Raw genomic sequence first — 15,630 nt, 5'->3', positions numbered from 1 at the left:
TTAAAATAAATTAAGTTTTGGTATTTTTGATCTAATGAATATATGGATTCAATTGGCTGCTTATATAATATTAATGTAGGTCAGAATCTATCCATGCTAATGTCTGTTTACTAAATGATGAATCATTAAAACGCATCTCAGTTTCCTCATTAAGATGATAAACACTCACACTCACTCGTAAACACTCATTTTGGCCACAATTCAACCACATACAACTCACATTTGTGGTCAATGCAACAACAGGAAAAGTGGAAAGCATTTCTTGGCCATTTTCCAGCTATAAGCAGGAACTTTAAGACATCTGCAAGGGCTATTATCCTTCCTGCCCAGAATGTTTGTTTTTTGTTTTTCTGCAGCCGGCGGCTTTCAGCAAACACGGTTTTCACACATGACTACCCAACATATTAAATTGTAAACATGCATAAATGTTGTTTATTGGGGCAAGCACTAAAAATAACACAATGAAATGAGAAGGTGACAAGATTTGATTAATATTAAAGTGACAATGACAATTTCTTTTGTTTAACATGTTATAGCATACATGTTTCATTTCATTGGAACCTAGTCTTCCTAATTTTCTAATATTTGCCTCATTACGGGAGCCTTTAATTCCGATCAAACTTCAGTTCAATCAGTTAAATAATTACATATACGAAAAGCTCCAATGACGTTTAAGTTCTGGAGGTTTTTTACCTCCATTTTTATCCTGTCTCAGGTTTTTTTCATTTTGTAATCTTGAGCGAGAAATGACGAACCAAATGGCCTTCTACCAGATATTTACAAACCCAAGAATATAAAAGCGTAATATTGAGATACATGAGATGCAGCGCACACACACGCGGCATTGAGATTCAATCGATATGCAATTTTCCTAAATATCATGTAGATAGGTAGAGTGCCGTATGCCGCTTAAAAATCTAAAATGCAAAAATCGTTTATTTGCTCAAGAGCCGTTAAAATGTACAAATGGGCATCGTCTTGAGGACCGGAGCCCAGTGGTGGGGCGAGTGAAATGAAGTGGGAAAAGAGTAGGACTCGGCCAAGTCAAACATGGCCATTTGTTGCAGGTTCAATTTCAGAAGATTGCATACGTAGAAAGCGGCACAAAGATGAAGAAGTTGTTGTTGATATTTGGACGTGCAGTCGAGCGCAAGGAAGAACACAGACCTCTCCCAACCTTTCGGGATGGTATGGGACCTAGCTCTCTCCAGACCTCCAGACGGACGTATGTAGAACACACATACAAAAATTATAAGGATATGTGCTACGTGTAGTCAATAAATAAAACAGTTGTGCAGTTTTGCTACCAAAATAAGAAGAACCATCTGCCAGGAGCGGATTCACAATACATTTTAGAAATAACATAACATACAAATAAAGTTGCACATATCCCAGGATAACAATCTGTAAGCTCTAAACCATTTTCCAATTAAAATTGTTGTACTAAGGACCTGCAATTTATTTTTATTGAGCACATACGTTTAGTTATCATTTTATAAAATATATCTTAGCTTGCCTAACATTGTTAAAGAAATACGTTAAAGTATTCGGGATAAACATATCAACTAAGCTAGGTGACCAAAAATTTAATTAAAAGGATACATTTTAGTTGGTAATGTATTTATTATCTCGTATATATGCTTTGAGAGTTCCTAAAACCACCCAGTTCCGCCACTGGCTCCAAAAGTAGCAAAGGCAGCAGCCGGAAGTCTTGGAAATGGCAAAGTGGAAGGCTGGGAGCGAACACGTTCGATTTAATACAAATGTGCTTCGGTGTGGGAGGAGCTCAAAAAGCAAGGGTGCCCTAGCTCTGGGTGGGATTTATGTCGAGCGACGTTTTAATTCTTCGTCGCCAGCAACAGCTGTTCCACAGACTCAGTACTCTCGACTCTATATAGTGCCTGTTTAGATAGGGGTACTTCTGCTTATGCAGCTGCAACAGCTGCTCTTACAAATGCGCAGCCATAAAGTCATTGCGTTCGCCTTGGCCAGCATTTTTCGAATAATTCTTTCAAAGCTCATCTGGTTATCTAATTTCGATGTGACAGACTAAATAACTCAGCATATGAAAACTGCTGGTTAGTTGGTTAGTTTCACCTGAATTCTCAAAACTCCGACTCTGCCATCGGTCATTGACTTTTGCCTTTTGATCACAGGCATTCCCCTGGAGATAAGACCACAAATATGATTTATACGGTATGGGCTCGAACTGGCATTCTAGCAATTGCCTTTGCCCCAACAGAACGATAACAGTTATGGGCATTGGTCGAAAAAGTTTTGCATACTTCAAGGTGCACATTTTGAGCCACAAGGATTACGAGTACTAAAACCGAGTTGCAACTGTTAAATTGCCGGCAATTCAAAGGATGCAAGAAAATTTGTGGCTTCTGCTGACTGAATTGCCATTTTTGTACTTAAGACAGACACCCACACACACACACAGACACACACGTGGGTGCCTATTTCCGGTGGGAAGTTTGGGAGAGCGAGAGGCAAGACACATTAAGTTTGCCATTAAATTCAAAATACGTGGGAAACGCATATGGGAAGTGCAACAGCTGCATATTGTTTGATAAATAAATAGTAAAAATACACACACTCACGCAGAGCACCTAAATCACGCACATTCGTTTACACTGGGAGAAATGTGGTATCACATACATATATATGCATATATATGCTTAAAAGATCTAATTCTAAATTAAAATTTTAAGAAGTTCTTAAGTTATAGCTTATTATAAATGACTTTAAGATGCAACAAGGGAAGCTCGTTCAGGGGATCAAATTATTTAAACAAGATGATATAGTATCTTAATAAATTTCGAAAAAAATGTTTAATTATTTCTTATTAAGAAAACCATAAGTTTTTAAGTAGCTGAAAATTTATCCAAAAATCAAAGTTACAAATTCCACGTAAAAAATTAAAAGAAAAATTCGTATCTCGTATCTTTAATACGTTTATGCACATACTATATGTACAAAATCTTTAAGTCTGATCATTTAAGTGGGTTTGTCTTGATTCATTCGATGGTAACATATTTACAATCATTACTCTATAATCGTTTATAATTTAAATTTAAATTCCTTTTATTTTATTTCTTTCAGTGTTAATACGTACGAACACTGGTACGTACATATGCTATGCTTTTATCTCTTCGCATGCACAAAATTCCATTGCAATGCTTTTTGGAGCAAGCTGTTGTCAGTGATGTTGGTAAGATAGGGAATAAGGGTGAAAGAAACGAAAAAACCTAGAAAAAGTTAGGATGTGCTTATTGATTTGGTATTCCCACCACTCACTTTCACAGTTCCATAACATTAAATGTGTATATTTATTGTTATTTGATTGACTGGCCTGAAGTGTATGTCACAAATGCACTTTGTCGCTCTCACCACTTAAAATAGTTTCCCTAAACAGAACTATTACACAATTTTCAAATTGTAACGACAATGATAAATAAATGTTAACAATGTGCAAATTGTTTAAATTTGCCACAAACAACGTGAAGAGTTAACAACAAAGGCAACACATTTACGACCACAATAACAATTGCATTATCACATGGTGGAGTTTCCTCCTTATACATATAGAATTCTGTGTTTGAGCAAAAAACTTGTACGTTAAGTTTGCAGTTTGTGGGTTCTACTTGTTTTTGGTTTTGTGTTGTTGGCTGTTATTGTTATTGCCGTTTTTGTTGGAAGAATTATAGTTATATTTTTTGGTCTTTCTATGTGAATGGTATACCTCTTAAATAGAGGGCGAATATATAGCCAGCCAAATAGATGTGGGATACAAATTGACCAAAATAGAGAAGGATCTTTATAATGCCCATGGGCATATTATTATTATTTTCCTTGTTTGAGGGGCACAGACATTAACGTTTTTACAGAGTTTAACCAGACAAATTAAAATGTTACATCGAAACGTCCATTTCTATTCAAGAACATTGTTGTGTAAATAAATTTCACTAGTCAAACAAAGACAAATTAATTATGCATATCTTGGCAAAAATAAAGACGGCTATAACTGCTTACACTTGGCTAGTTGTGCCGGTTAAAATAATACGTGTTTTGTTCCGCCGGAGTCCTTCCCTTTTTCTTGGCCGTCGCACAAAAGGATAATTTAATATTCACGTCGCCTAACCTAGGTAAATTGTTGAATCATACAATAAATAAAATAGAAAGAATGTGAAAAAGTTGCTCGGCATATATGTAAGTGCAGTGCCGGCGGGCTTCTTTCTTCTTCAACCCTGCTTTTATTGTTCAAGTTATTGCAACTGAATTAATATCAGCCGCACAACTTCATTGTTGTTATATTTTTAATGTGCCTCTGTCTGCAGCTGAATGGCACGCATGCACCTTCAGTCCATGTGAATATGGGGAAAATAAAAGCATACAAAAAGCAAACTACCCACAATAACACTTAATTATTGAAATGCAAATGCAAGGACGGTTAAGAGCAGAGTCGGACTCAGAAGTCCGCCAACTTTTCATGGGGAGTCAACTTATCATAAGGAGAGGTGCCACAACAATATGAATGGCTGGGCAGCCAGAGAAAATTCAACCGTTGCGGACATTGCCATAAATTAACTTCAAATTGCTCAGAATTTTCCCCTTGTGGAGGTACTAAGTATTAATGGTAAGCACATTTTAAATGAATTGTCCCTTCAACTTAACAACGGAAGTAAATGGAAAGCCTACTTATAAATGTAGGTCGATTTGCAAAGGGCATTTAAAATGGTAATTACTTGTAAGTACTTATCGTAAACGTGAAATTATAGTTCTAATTTTTGAAACTGAGAATATTATAGGGTATGGTAAGATGGGATATTTTACCATTAGCTCCAATTGACAATTTAGTTTTAAAATATAACTGAATTTAAAATATGATTATACAAAATTGACTTTAAGAATATGATATGACCATATGCCATAATGTGTATATAGATTTACAGGCAATTTAATCATAACGAGATTGATTGTCATAAACGGAACCTCTGGCAATCCGACAAATTATTAAAATGCCTCCTTTACACCTGCGGTCGGTTCAGAAATCCTGTTGTCCTGTTCGATTTTAATGTGCATCACGCAAATGTCAAATACCAAACTGTCACCGTCGGACGTCCTGTGAGTCCTTCTGCTCCTTTGTCCATTTCCTAGGTTTTTAGCACTTGCAGATTCCTCACACGTGCGTGTACCTTTGCTGCCAGGTTAATGTCCTCAAACGAACATGTCCACCTACATACGCTCCCTTGGGAAACTCTGAGTGCCGCCTCACATTCTTTCGGTTAATTGAGAGAGATAGGAGAAGGCAGGAGGGACACCGGATTGGAATATAAGGATAATTACACTTCCGAAACTGCAGCTTTCTGCCTACAACTGCATCCTGCAATTGTCGGGCGAAGGTGTTGACATGAAATTAAAATTAATTGAGAATTCCGTGCACATAGCAACGCAATCGTGTCGTCCAGCAGCTTAAAGTCGGAAGTCAGCAGCTCCACCGAGTCATTAACGGATGGCCAACGTAATCTGCGGAAAAAGAGGTAAAAAGGACACTCAGACTTAGCCAACAATTATATCCTGCTTGCCACCAGAATCACGGCGGCCGAATTCCCACCAAAAACCAAATCTGGGTGCCACACAAATCTTATTAGCTTTAGAAACATCTATTTTTTAAATACCAAAGAGCTAATAATATTAACAAAGTCGTACCGTTTTATAGAGCTGTTGTTATTTAGTTAGGATACATTAAAAAAAACTATAAGAAGCCTTATAAAGTATTTTGCCAGATTAGCTTTTACCTCCCATAAAAAATTTAATTATAATCTTGCCAAAAAATCAAAAGATCTTCACCTTAAATTATTCCATAAAGTTCAAAAATTAAAAGTAAAGACATAATAGCTTTGGGCTAGGGTATTTTATTGTTTTGACTATAAAAATTAGTTTTTATCTATGCATTTTCCATCTCACGTGCCAGCCGTAACGTATTTTAGCCAGCTTTTTCTCGCCTTCCTAAACCAAGCATGTCCAGCATCCTGCTAAACTTTGACACTAACTCCAGAGGGAGGAATAAAAGATATAAAACTGAACTGCGTTAGACAGAGTTTGGCTAATCTTCTTTCTAAATGATTTCCATACTTTTTTAAAAACTTTTTAAAAATAAACAATGTTGAATTTTTATTTTGAATCACTACAAGAACAGTTTTTCGTAGTGGATCTTAAGTCAATTTATTAAATTCCCAGCATTAATATAGTATACTATACAATTTGTAATGAGCATACTACTATGAACATTTCAATGACTGACAAGCTCAGGTCAAGATGGTTAACCACTCCTAATCGTAATTTTTATTTCCAAGTTCCACAGCCGTACTTCACCACTGGACCAAGTCACTGATTAGTATTTGGTCAATTTACAAAGGAAAGCTTTCAAATAGCCCTTGCACCCCACCCCGGGCCACATGAAAACAGGCTAATTTCCGAAAACTGGATGCTGTGCTTGGCCTTGTGCTTATGCAAACCGAAATCGGCTTCCCAGGCATTACAATCAATTATGCATTGGCTTAAATCATCGCATATGTGATTTACATACATACACCCAAGGCGGGCAGAACCGAGAACGAACACATCCACCCACCCGGAGACATTGGAAATCAACGGAAGGCATTGGGACCACTGGGTCCTCGATTTTGAAACCCCCTTCGTCCTTTGGCAAACGCGCTACGTATGCAGCTCAAGTGAATTAAATTGGTTTCCAGCTGGTCTGTGCTATTAGTTGTAATTGATTCTTGAAATAATTTATTTTATGGCTTTTTGTCGCCAACCGCCTCCGGCTGACGATTCTCTTCACTTAACGATCCCTTACTGGAGTTGAAAGTTCGGCAAATTGCATATAATCGGGATTTCCTGTCAATGTCAATGGCTTAAATTAATTATAATGGATTTAACACGTTCACTTTGATTTACACTGATTGGAATTAGAAAAAGGTTTTATAAAAGAGTTACAATAGGTTTATATTTTTTATTTTATTAAGATTTATTAGTCCTGAACCTATTTTGTTAGGGTAATTAGAAGTAAAATAAATAATAATATATTTAATAATTATTATTAGATTTAGTAATCCTGAACCGTTTTTTTTTCTATAGATACTACACAACTAAATTAGTTTTTAAATCCTCTTAGGAGGCACACTAATGAGGGGTTTAAAAACTGCATAGATTTTAAAAAAGTACCTAATTAAAACCCAGAATCCTATTTAGGAACATGTAAGCTTGTTTGTTTCTGAAAGTGCCCCACTCATTGTTTAAGGCCTCCATCGCAGAGTTGCGATACTGAACCTATTCTGCCGAGTGTATTTACTGGTTGTACCCTGATGGCCGCTGCATTATGTATTCGCCACTCTACAGCCATTTGCCAGCATTCCGAGTCCTTGGCCAACCTCGCTGGTATTATTAAAAATTCGCTCCTTGCATAAGCGACTACTTTTCGGTGGCAAATGGTCGACCTCTTACTGCTTCCATCCTGTTGCAATTCTTGCTCATTGCTAATTCCACGAAATCGAACCATCATAAAAGCTTGATGCCCTGTTCCCCTTTCTCTCTTTCTCTGCTGGCATATTTTTAAGTTTTTCGAGCCGTTCCAATGCCACTTTCTTACCCACTTTTGGTGGCCACCAGTCTATATAGACGATGCAGCGGCAAAGGACAAACGAGGCTGGCGATGTGGGTGTGACTGAGGTTAGGGGTGGAAGTGCCAATGATGGGTTCTGTGTTGGGGCTGAAATTTATTTATAAGACTGCTGTGTTCATGAATATTTTGTTTTCCGCCGGCCACTCCCGATTCCGCCCGCCTCTTCTAGTGCTTCCTCTATTTTTCTTCCGCTCAGTTTCGGTAGCTTCAATCTTTTAGTTGGTTCTGGTTCGCATGGAGTACTTAAGTCCTATCAAATTTACAAGGTGCCTTGTAAACTCTTTCTTCCAAGGACATTGTATTCGGTATTTATTAATTTAAATATATGTAAATATACAATTTCATATACGTAGTAAACTTTTTTCAACCAACGTACAAAAATAGAAAGAAAAATCATCAACTCAGTTTAACGAATAGGCCTTGATTTTATCCATATTTTTAAAATTACAGAAGAAAAACGTTAATTACGTGAAAATTTATCTTAAAATCCTTTGAAAAGTATTCGAAAATGGGAACGTGGCCAACAGCTTTATTCTAGCATTCCTATTTTTTGGTCTGCTGGTTCAAAAATTTCAATTTGTGTTAACTAGTCGACTCAGTCATTTCGGCCCTTTCCTCTGCAACACTGTGGCAAACCCTTTTCCTGTCCGGGCAGACAGACAGCCACGCCAAAGTTATCCTTTCACCATTGTTGTAGTCATTGGCTGGCGCGTCCTTGGCTGATGATTTGATTTTTCCCGGCCTGCTAGTGGGCGTAACATCCCCGTAGACCATTCCTCTGTTCCCATTTTCCCCTGACTTTCCGAAAGTCTATCGCATGTGAAAATTTGGCGGATGTCATGTTTGCCCTTGCCTCTGTTTTGTTTTGCTCATGTTGAAGAAGGTAATATTTTAATGCATTTAAACGACTGTCAAGTGGCACACACACGCCAAGTTGGCTATGATTCCTTTCCTGAGTTCCCTTACGATCTGCTATTTGTTTCCTGTTTTCGGGCCTCCCCAAAAAGTTGTAAAAGTCGCGAATATTCACGTAGAGGACTCTCCAAAAATTCTGTGGGAAAATGAGATAGGCAATTGCACAGCCTATGTGCGAGGACTCGTTTTATCTGGGGGCCCACAAAAACTAAGCAAACTTAAATTTTATCGAAATTGGCACAGTAAATTTTCTTTCACTTCAAAAAATTTAAGATGATTTCAGAAATGCGCATTGGTGTTCGGACAATTGCATGCCCCTTTAAAGCTTTATGTTAAAAGTTTTATTGCCACGATTAATTTAAAATTACAGTTTGGTTATTCCTATAATAAACAGAATGCATTTTATTGTCATAATTGTTAATTTTTGGCATAAAGACCAATTAATTTCTTTCCTTTGATAACGGCCAAGCCGATCCTTTTGTTTTTACATTTTATTATGGACATTAAACATATATATATCTTGTTTTTCTTTTTGTAGAGCAATTGTTGTTGTTCACGGTGTCTGCGGTTCCAATCTGGAATGGCTTAAAATATGCAATTAATTGCAATTGTCGCCCGGCAGTTTGAAGCCTTCATTGGATGTCAATGTTTACCTTTCCAGGGAATGTGCACAGGCAGCATCATTATTTTTCCATACGAGTATAATTAAATTGCTCAATTTCGCAGGCGACAGTATGCTGGAATGGAATGCGTATGAATATTCTGACAAAAAAATAAAAACAATAAAAATGATAGCGTAGTGGAAAAAAATGTGTTGCATTCCAGAAAGAATTCAATCCATCTTAAGCTGTAAATTGTTTGTGGTTGTTTCAGTATATCAAACAACTTTCCCTCCTCCAAACTACTTTTGTCTGCACACAACTATTTAAAGATGTTAAAATATTACAAAATAAACATTTTCTTTTAAACCCAGCGGATAAAAAAAATTTAGAACTACAGTTTTGGGTCACATGGAGACCATTGGAAATACGAAAAAATCTAACACGAAAAACGGCTAAAATTTTGACCCTCTTATAAAAGAACAATTAGAATGCAGATTATTAGAGAACTAACCACAAATTCATACAGGTATCCCACTTATAAGTCGGGATCCAATTACCAAAGTTATGAAATTTAGAACTTCAGTTTTGGGTCCCAATCTGGAAACCATTTGAAATACGGAATAACCAAACATGAAAATTGGCTAAAATTTTGACCCTCTTTTAAAAGAACAATTTGGATGCAGAAAATTAAAGAATTTAATTACAATTTCATAGAGGTATCCCACGTCTTAATCGGGTTCAAATTACCCAAGTTATGAAATGTATTACTATGGTTTTGGGTCCCATTCTGGAAACCATTGAATATAGAAAAAACCAATCTTGTAAGTCTGCTTAAATTTTTAACCTTATAAAATGAACAAGTTGAGTGCAGAATATTTAATAATTGAACCACAAGCTCATAGAAGAATTCCACTTTGTTTTTTTCTTTTGTATATCTTCAGCATATTTTATTTTACTAAATCATAGTAATCATAGGTACCTATTTTGGGTAAATTTTACTATGGCTTTTATGGCATTATTAGACCCGTACATCTGTTAGAAGATTATTCAGCAGGCTTTCGGTTCCAGATGGCATTACTCTACCTGTACCCTTATAGGTATGGATTTGGATCCGTAGGGTTTTCCACGGGCTCTACCTGCACCAAAGAGTAGAGTTATGAAGAAAAGTTATACAATTTACCTGCCTAGATCTATATAAAGCAATGCACGGATAGTTTCTAATCATTCTGCGTCAAGAGTTTCTCCCCATCGCAACACTTTAAAATAGTTTAAAATGACGAATGTCGTAAACGTATCATCTACTGAAAATTCGTCCGCTGGACAACAGAAGAATCCTAAGAACAGTACGATGACACCAATTGAGATATCTATTGAGAAATTGCCAAATCTCGCCTCAAACTGGTCCACATTTTTAAGAGACATAACCAATGACCGAAAGCTACGAGCCGAACGTATAAATCGCCAGTCGGAAGATGTCATCCAATTCATAAATAGATTTCCCCTCTTGGAATCTTAAGAAAACCGTCTTGAGAATGATGCTAGAAGGAAAAATCAAGTCACCAAAAGCTTTCAATTCAAAATTATATATAATTAGATTAATGTAAAAACAAAATTTATAAAATAAAGAACAAAATGTACCCAAATTAAGTCACATGGAATTTATTTTTTAAGCATTTACTGGACAAGGACAATATTTTATATTCAATCACCGAAGAGATACATTCCCCAAAGTGCCTCTATGTTTGTTTAAGCGAGATAAACTTTATGCTCCCCTATCTTTTACCATTTCCCTGATTTTCTTTCATCATCCTAAAAGAAATTTCATCCGATTTGGTTGGAAAATATTCCTTCTGAGCTTTGGGTATACTATAACAAATTCCTTTTTTATTGTTATTGTTGCTGTCCATACAGCATACAAAGATTATAATCTTTATGGCCGAAAAACAACTCAAGCGACAAATAACCAATGAAAATGAAAAGCATATGAGCCGTGGTGCGGACGTTGCGAGCGGTCATGAGAAGAGTCAGGGAATTTTGTGCAGGCCACACAAATTATGTGCTGCCGAATCAACCATTATTTATTGAAATCTAGTGTGCCATAAACATCCTTGTTTTCGTAATCTGCATTTTAACAGAATTTATTTTCCCAGAATATGGCTGGGAGAATTCAATTAGGCTTTTCTCACAGAGAATTTCCAATTTATTTTACTTTAAGTTTATACTTTTATGGCATATTTCTTTATTTGGCCTTAATTGTCTTAAATCAACGATTTTAATATCTTTTTAGATTATTAATATATTACTTTCCTTGAAATCTATGAGAACTTTCCGAATAGGGCCCATTTAGTAGACTAACATAATAGAATAAATTAAGTTATGGAGCTAGAATCAAATTTTCTTGGGAAATGTTGAGAAATAGGTCGAGTTATTAAAGGTGTTTATCAAGACTCTCCTTAAAATTCATTCTTGATCCCTGCACTTTGTATTTGACCAAGAAGACAATAAGGTTGCATTTCCCGTAGTGAAAGCATGCTACAGCTGATACAGCTTCCAGAAACTCCTACCGATTCTATTTAACTTGATTGAATGAATTGAGCCCAACGCAGTGGGTGTAAAGCCAGCCTGTCATCAAGGCAAGTGTCCTGAATGCCCCCTCTCCATTCAATCCGTTTGTCTTTGTTGTGAAGTCAATGACGTCAGCTCCGTTTATCCTGTGAATTTATTATACGCACACAAACGTAGTATACCAGGTATTGTCTCGAAAGGCAGCAGACTGATGCTCGTATACGGATTTCAAAAATCTTAATCGATTGATGCTCACAACAGCACGCAAGCTTATGATGCTTTCTTATTAATGAATTCCTTCATATTTAATCACTAAGACAATAGGCATAATAGAAAATCAAATAAAAATTGTCTTCCAAATTAATTTTCATATCCCTCAAAACCAGGACAAACCAAGACAATGCCGAATACGGAGTGCCACTCCAGGACATAAATTTCAAAACAATAAAGGCAAGGTCTAAGGCCTTGGTATACCTGAGAAAGCGCTCCTTTATGATTTATGGGAACAGAGGTTCATCGGCATGGCTATTAATAGTACTCGAATTGCCATCGACCACAGGAGCGAACCTCCCCTGAGTTATAATCTCGCATCGATGTCACTTCGGTGGCTGGCGTTTAACATATGACCATTTGCATAGCGGCTTGCTGCTCCCCACACATTAATTGCCTTATCGTTGACGGGGCTTACGCAAATTTATATGGAAATAGGCTAATATATTTGAAATTTAGGCTTACATTGCCAAATTAGTCGCTAAACATTTATATATGGTTAATTCTATTTGAATTTTATTATTGGAGCGAACAAAGTGTTTTTTTAAGCCTTCAAATTTATGCTTTTCTTTTTTATTCTTAAAATTTTCTGTCAACAAAATTTCTTATCCAGATTTATTTGTCGTGGAAAAGAATGTTTTAGTCTTTATCAAATTGAGTCATCGTCGAAGGTATAACAAAAATTATATATGTAAATAATATTTTCTAAATATCCTAAACAATTCGATTAAAACTTTTGCTCGCGAACTTAACGCAATGGGACTACGATTACCTTGAATAATTTATAAAAACACGAAAGGCGCATACATAAAAGCGCTGTAATTTAAATGTATGCACATGGTACAATACGCTTCTTTAAGCACAGAACCATGAAAAATCCTCAATGGACTCAGCGAAATCCAGTACCCATTAAATAAATAACCGAAAAACTTTTCAGCTTTCATGAATATTAATAAAAGGAGTTTCCAACGAAATCAAATGATGTGACGCGGGAACTCCAGTTGAACGGATGGTCAGCTCGGACTAAATGTAATATGTGCATTTAAATTGAGTTTCTTAACGATATCGTGGGATACAGGTATGAACAAAAGAATAATTATTAGTAGAGGTATAGAGACAGGTACACACTATATGTAAAGATGTTTTTAAAAATACGTTCTGTAATCGATATAATACAATTTTTGGACAGAGATTAGTCCAAAAATTGTATTATGTCGATTTCAGATTTAGGTTAATACCAAATTTTGTATATTATACCCAGCTTTAATATAAAGTCTTAATATCCCTCCCCCTTTCGAGTTATTTACTACCTGCAACAAAAATAAGATATTCGGGAAAGTTCCAGACATATATCTTTAAAACTGTCGGAGTAGGTACACAAATGTCTCCTACCCATCGGAATTGATTTTTAGAACCATATGAAATGGAATCATAAGTAGATTTAAATATAGCTTGAATGTATAAAAATAAAAACTATGTAAGAAAATAGTTAATTTTTCACAATTTTGGAAAATTGGTATTGCGTTTTATAAAATGTAATTATCTGACTCAAAAACGGAAGCAAGGGTATACAATTCGTACTTAATGACTTTTGTAAAAACACAATCAACAGATGCACGCGACAACAGATGGCAAAAGATGCAAAATATAATGCGAAATGATAAAAGGGGCCCACAGCGAACAAAGGACGATGTTTACAGAGCGACTGGCTCCACACAACTGATTCGCCAGGATGCGGTGCTGAGCATTTCGAAACCGCTTTGGAACGATATGGTAAAGGACCGTATAAAACACAACTTCGAGACCCAAGCCGAAGCTCTCTTAAATCCACTCTGAAAACGTAATGGAGAGTCTTTGCCAGAGAGAAAAGAAATAAAGGTGGGAAATGGGGTTTGCAGTGGGGTAAGATCCGCAGTTGGGGATTTGAATTCGCCGAAAATGGGTAAGCGGACCAATTTTATAGTCTTATTCTGAAAATGTGATAAGAACACCAAAGCTGCTACCCATATTAAAGACAGATACAGGGATTAATTGTCCTAGAAAATAAATAGCATCGAAACTATATATAGGCCCATTAACAGCCAAATATAAAATAATGCAATAAGTCTCTTTTTATTCCTTTCTTTCTTTTGAATAATATTGTATTATTGGGTAAAATCTTACAAGTTTAAAAAGTACGAGTTTAAGGAACAATGACAGTACCAATTTTGAAAAAGGAAAGTGTTTTAAATGTTACCAATATTTATAGATGCTAGGAAGCAGCTATGAATATATAAAACTACAGCTTGATAAATTTATGTTGACTAGTGCCTTTTGACATATTTAAGACCGGATTAAAACTTTTCGCCTTGAGGCTTGATGGTTATGTTTTGGACCTGAAATGGTAAGAAAATCTAATTGGATTAACATGGCACCAACATGATGTAATCTAAATAATATCAACCAATTACAATAAAAATACCAATAAACTATTATATTTAAGGATGAGCAACAAAATCTTTGGTTACATAGAACACGTCACCGCATGGAGTTTACCTGAACGTTAGGCGGAGTGCCGATAACCCACATAACCGCATCAGCGACGTCAATACTTCGCAGCATGGGCATGTGCTGTTTGACAACATCCTGTATCTGGTCCGGTAGGATGTCCGTATCAACCATGCCGGGGCTTACGGTCTACCAAAGTAATACAAGTAAGGCATTGCTTCTTAAGAACCTTGGGATTAACTAACCGAAACTCTAACCGGGGTCTTGTGTCGCTGGAACTCCTGCCGATAGATCTCGTTCATGGCTCGAAGGGCAAACTTGGTGGCCGGATAGATATTGAGCGAAGGGAGCTGGGGACCAAGGTTCGGAACCTGGTAACCCGCCACGCTGTTCACAATGACCACGTGACCTTCGGATCCCCGCTTTCTCATCGAATGAAAGGCCTCTCGGACGCAGTAAACGGTGCCCATGATGTTTGTCTCAATAGTGGACCTCATGGCGGCACCGTCTTTCCGCTCACTGAGTTCTCCGGTGCCTATAATACCGGCATTGCTTACCAAGACGTCCACACCTCCTAAATTCCGGCTTGTCCAGTCGAAGGCTTTCAACACCTGGTCCTCCTGTGTAATATCGCATTTGATTGAATGCATCCGGGACTGCTGTTCGGGACTCAGTTCACTACGGAGCTGCTCCACTCGCTCCTGTCGCCTTGCCAGGCCCACAACTACCATTCCTGCCCCGATTAGAGCCCTGGTGCAAGCCGCACCAATTCCGGCACTGGCTCCGCTCACCACGGCCACTTTGTTGCACCAGCGCTCCATATGATACCTTTCAACCGAGGTCCAAAACTCGAGTGAATGGGCTTCTAATCGTTAAGAACACAACCACCTTATGACGAAGCCATAGAAATAAACACTATTGATTGCTGCGAGTTCGCGCTTCAAAGTGGGTCACTTGAAATGACTCCGCTGTTGACTTTTAGGAACTACGTTAGATTAGCGATAAAAGACCAAATAACGCTCTGCCCTAATGCTACAAATGCTTGACCGAACAAACACCTCATTAATTTAAGGTTAGGTTGCAGTTGAGGTTAAGGTTGAT

At 37.0% G+C, this 15,630-nt stretch overlaps 2 protein-coding genes across 2 annotated transcripts; one reads left to right on the top strand and one right to left on the bottom strand.

The window, feature by feature from the left end:
• Positions 1-10,450: 10,450 nt before the first annotated feature.
• On the top strand, positions 10,451-10,809 carry LOC119554075. The gene has a single exon (XM_037864818.1). It carries the CDS (start codon positions 10,481-10,483, stop codon positions 10,721-10,723), a length of 243 nt encoding a protein of 80 aa, XP_037720746.1. The 5' UTR covers positions 10,451-10,480; the 3' UTR covers positions 10,724-10,809.
• Positions 10,810-14,135: 3,326 nt separating this feature from the next.
• LOC119553897 (farnesol dehydrogenase) lies at positions 14,136-15,368 on the bottom strand. The gene is made up of 3 exons (XM_037864566.1): positions 14,775-15,368; positions 14,578-14,718; positions 14,136-14,417 (listed from the first exon to the last, which is right to left on the bottom strand). The coding sequence occupies exons 1-3, from the start codon at positions 15,348-15,350 to the stop codon at positions 14,376-14,378; spliced, it is 759 nt and encodes a 252-aa protein (XP_037720494.1). The 5' UTR covers positions 15,351-15,368; the 3' UTR covers positions 14,136-14,375.
• Between the last annotated feature and the right edge of the window lie 262 nt (positions 15,369-15,630).

Source organism: Drosophila subpulchrella, chromosome 3L, assembly GCF_014743375.2.
Source record: "Drosophila subpulchrella strain 33 F10 #4 breed RU33 chromosome 3L, RU_Dsub_v1.1 Primary Assembly, whole genome shotgun sequence".
Taxonomy (NCBI): domain Eukaryota; kingdom Metazoa; phylum Arthropoda; class Insecta; order Diptera; family Drosophilidae; genus Drosophila; species Drosophila subpulchrella.
Note: the sequence above shows the minus strand (reverse complement) of the source record. Positions and strands in the feature narration are given on the sequence as shown.